Below are 4,467 nucleotides of genomic sequence, written 5' to 3' on the forward strand. Positions count from 1 at the left end.
AGGATTGTAAGTTTAGGTATCATTCTGAAAGTCTTGTAAGTGTCCACACACCGTTGGTGAATTTTTCCCTAGATTAAATACCGCTACTCTTCCTCCTCTGCTTTACTAACATCACAATCCATAAAAAATAAAAAAAATTACTGATACGAAATTCAAACTTGAAAACGAAGACTGTACGTCAATCCAAAATCAAAAGCATAATTTGCACGTGATAGAACTTTTTACCTCTTCAATAATTGGTGTAACTGGTGGAAACAATGGGTTATTTTATGACTCGGAGTGGATACGACAATTCCTCAGCACAAAGTCCCTACAAGTAGCTGGCTAGTGGCTACTCCTATAAATACCAGAGAGTTTGTTACGAGGTTCAGTACCAATCCATTAATCAATTATACAGAACACGCCTCTTCCTAATCCTTCCCTACCATCAATCTCCCAAAGCCTGAAGCGCCATCTTCATTTTCCATCATTAATTCTTCTTCATTATCATCATGAAGGTATGTGTGAGTTTCTGGCAAATGATGCATATATATATATATATGCATTGTGGCAACATATAGCAAGCACTTCCAATTCAATTCTGGTCTTTTTGATTTCTGGGTTTTCTGCCAATTCTGAAAGCTCTCTTCTGTGTTTTGATTTGCAGCAAAAGATGGTGATCAGGCTCTCTGTGCACGACGAGAGGTCTCGATCCAAGGCAATGAGGACAGCAGTTGGAGTTGATGGTAAATTACAACACTGTTCTTGCTCTGTTCTGTGTAATATCTCGTTGTTTTTCCAATCATCTCCGTAATTAATTGCTCTAGTTCTTCAAAATTAACTTAAACCCCCATTTGGGTGCTGATGGAAATAACAGGGGTGGATTCAGCAAGTCTGCCACTGGACAAGGACCAAATTGAAGTAACAGGAAATGATGTTGATGTGGTTTTGCTCACAACACTTCTCAGAAAAAACGTCAAGCGTGCTGAAGTCGTCAGTGTGAGCCCTGTCAAAGAGGAGGAGGAGAAGAAGGAGGAGAAGAAGGAGGAGCCTAAAGTTGAGAAGAAGGAGGCGCCTAAAGTTGAGCAAATCATCTTCGGATGTCCTCAGACTTACCCATGCCAGTGCCCGCCATATATATGTACGTACCAGTGCTATGAGCCAAGCCCCAGTTGCTCCATTCTGTAATAATAGATGAATGTTAGACCCAAGAGATCATACCCTTCATTCCAACAGTGATTTAGATTAATAATTTAGTATGATGGTACTACATATATGGTTCCCTTCGATGAAATATCGACCATGGTTTCATACCAGTTGGCTTCATATCGATCATGACTTACCCAGTTGCTTCATACCAGTGCCCATTGTTGGAAAATTTGATATTATATTTTATTTTCCATAATTTGTGGATAAATAATTTAGTGAAAAGATGTGAAGTTGAATAAAAGTACATGACTATGCGATGAGAAGTCATGATTAATCACAAAAGATAACTTTCGGTGAAAAATCATCTCTCCTCCAAAAGTCACCTTAGAGCATCTCTCATGGTAGGCTAAAAGCCAAATGGTTTTAGCCTATCAAAAACAGAATATTCCCTCTAATATACTTTTTTAGCCTACCAACAAAAAGCAGTGCTGCCACCGTAGGCCAAATTCCGTAAGCCAAAAATAAATATCATCACATCCAACGGCTATAATTTGAAAATGACTATAATTTCCAACTCAGAATATATTTTCGAGTATGGTTTTGACGAGTCTATCAATAAAACTAGTCGTTGTAGTTAAATGAAAATAAGTATATCATAAAATTAATGATTACACATTTATTTTAAAAATTCTAAACATATCAAATATTGGGCTCATATTGAAGATCTCAACAAGATATCTACAATGATGTAATTTTAATATTTAGTAACATTATAAATAATCTATGTATATAGGAAAAATGATTTTTCTTAAATGTAAAATTCATGTTCTTAAATAAACAAAAAAACAAAGTCAGCAGGGCCCACCATTTGGCTTACCAAATCTGAGCCCAAATTTGGCCTAACAAATTTGAGAAGGCTAAATTTTTTTCTTGGTCCATGGGAAATAGCTTACCATGGGAGGATGTTTTAGGCTATAAATGGGATTATAGCCTACGGTGGGAGATGCCCTTACATCTATAAAACACTTGCTAGACCATATTCTGAAAGATCTTCCTAAATTAATATTTCCTCATCTCCTTTACATATGAGTCTTTCCTAATGTCTTGAAAATCATTGTGTTTTTTTCAAAAGAGAGTTCATACACAATCTAAGTTCGCTATTCTTGAGGTTTGGAGTGCTACTACCACAAGAAGAAGGTCGTTGTATCTTGGGAGACGTTTGCCATTGAAACCTTTAAACACCGATGAGGAGGCAATTTCGTCTTAAGGAGATAGAACCAAGTTCTAGACTCGACCAAATTATTTAAGGTTTTTCTAACTTTTATTGGTTTAGTTTGATTTAAGTTATGCTTTCTACCTATTATTTAATATACATAAATGAGTTCTTGATTTTATTATAAATATAGCAATTAGACCAATATATTCACCAACACCCATATCCGTACCAGTGCTATGAGCCAACCCCAATTGCTCCATTATGCAATAATAGATGAATGTTAGACCTCATACCCTTTACTCCAACAGTAATATAAATTATCATGGTACTACATATATGGTTCCCTTCAATGAAATATAGATCGTGGCTTTGTTTTTCTGGGATTAGTACAACTAGCAATTTTTTGCAGATTTAGAGTTTCCATTTTTCAATCTGTGTTATTTCTCTGAGCTTTGTTTTTATGTTTACCAATTGTGGTCCTTTGGATGCAATTGGATTTGAATAATGGAGGGGAAGACTTAATGAAATGCACAAAATAAGGCGTTGTTTGCTAGCTATTAATTTGCACTACGGGTACAAAATACCATCTTTAGTTGGAGACAAAGTGAGAATTTTCCCCGCAGTTTATAGGCAATTACCCTGTGCTTACGCTTGGACTAAATAGAAGGAAAATCGAAAGGGGTTATGGAATCACTAATAAAAGCACCACTTGTTCCACCTGTTCTTATCAGAAAGACAGAAACAGAGAAAAAAGCACCACTTGTATTATTGTGTACCTGCTCATGCTGAAAGAAATGGTTGAATAAATCAAATACTGATCAGTGAAGGAAAGTGATGATAATGATGATTTAGGACGATCAGATGCCGGCGACATGCATGACTCCCAATCATTCGTGTACTATGCACTGCAAACACCTCCGAGCACTTCAACCCTCAGAAAGATGCATCATTTCCCGAAATCAATCTTAAAACAGGTGAAATCACAGGTCTAATTGGAGGCTTGCCCCCCTCCAAGCGTTCTATCCTAGCCTTCTTTGCAGGACAAATGCATGACGAATCAGACCATTGCTTTTCCAGCACTGGAAAGAAAAAGATAAAGATTTACTGGTTTATGAAACACTCCCCGAGAAATTTTTGTACCATGACATGTTGAAGAAAAGCAAGTATTGCATTTGCCAAAGCGGTCATGAAGTGGCTAGTCCAGGGATCGTAGAGGCAATTTACACAGAGTGTGTTCCAGTTTTGATTTCACAGCATTATGTTCTTGTTGAGAATATATACATCCCACATGGGAAAAATGGGAGTACAGAGGAATGCAGGAAAGAGAGAAACACGCGCAAAGGCATTTTGTGGTGAACAATCCCCCCAAGAGATTTGATGTTTTTCATATGATAATTCATTCAATCTGGCGTAGGAGACTCAATGTACGCATGCATTTATAGTTGAAGGAGATCCTTATTTTGAAGTACAAATTAAATAACAAAAACACAAACAAAATAATTCTACAATTGATCATAAACACCACTCCACACCAATCGGGAGCGGGAAGGTTCCGCATAACTATGAAATTGTTATTTAAAGACTAGTGAAAAATAAAAATTAGAAAAGACGCTATAAGAACTTGTGCATGCAGTATAACACAAAATGGATGGCTAGTATCATGTTGAAAGAGCAGACAAGCCGAAACTAAAGTCTCTACACACGTAGCTGTTTGAAGGTGCACCCACTGTTATTACACAAATTGCTAGTAACATATTGATGAAAGAGCAAAGGAAACCAAGTTTACTAACGTAAGTCTCTAAGCACACAGACACAGTTGCTAGAAGGTGCTCGCAGATCTGTTGTGCGGAAGCGTAACAAACACAATATTGATATGGAACTAGATGAACGACCAAACAACGAAAAAGAAAGCAAACACAAGAACACAAGAATTTATAGTGGTTCACTCAATCAATGTGATTGAGCTACGTCCACTTCGGAGCCAGCGAGAAATTCCACTATAATCAATTGGAGAGAATACAATTAGAGTTTTAGAATAAACTCTCTGCCCAAAACCCTAAATACAATTAGGTTAATTGTCTAATCTCTCACACCCAAAAGCCAATCCCTGCGGCAGTAATACC

At 37.0% G+C, this 4,467-nt stretch overlaps 1 protein-coding gene across 1 annotated transcript; it reads left to right on the forward strand.

Annotated features, from left to right (window-relative positions):
- The first annotated feature begins 364 nt into the window (after positions 1–364).
- On the forward strand, positions 365–1,334 carry LOC112190132 (disease resistance protein RGA5). The gene is made up of 3 exons (XM_024329552.2): positions 365–497; positions 647–725; positions 857–1,334. Exons 1-3 carry the CDS (start codon positions 492–494, stop codon positions 1,165–1,167), a joined length of 396 nt encoding a protein of 131 aa, XP_024185320.1. The 5' UTR covers positions 365–491; the 3' UTR covers positions 1,168–1,334.
- Positions 1,335–4,467: the final 3,133 nt, after the last annotated feature.

The sequence above is a fragment of the Rosa chinensis genome, chromosome 2 (genome assembly GCF_002994745.2).
Source record: "Rosa chinensis cultivar Old Blush chromosome 2, RchiOBHm-V2, whole genome shotgun sequence".
NCBI lineage: Eukaryota > Viridiplantae > Streptophyta > Magnoliopsida > Rosales > Rosaceae > Rosa > Rosa chinensis.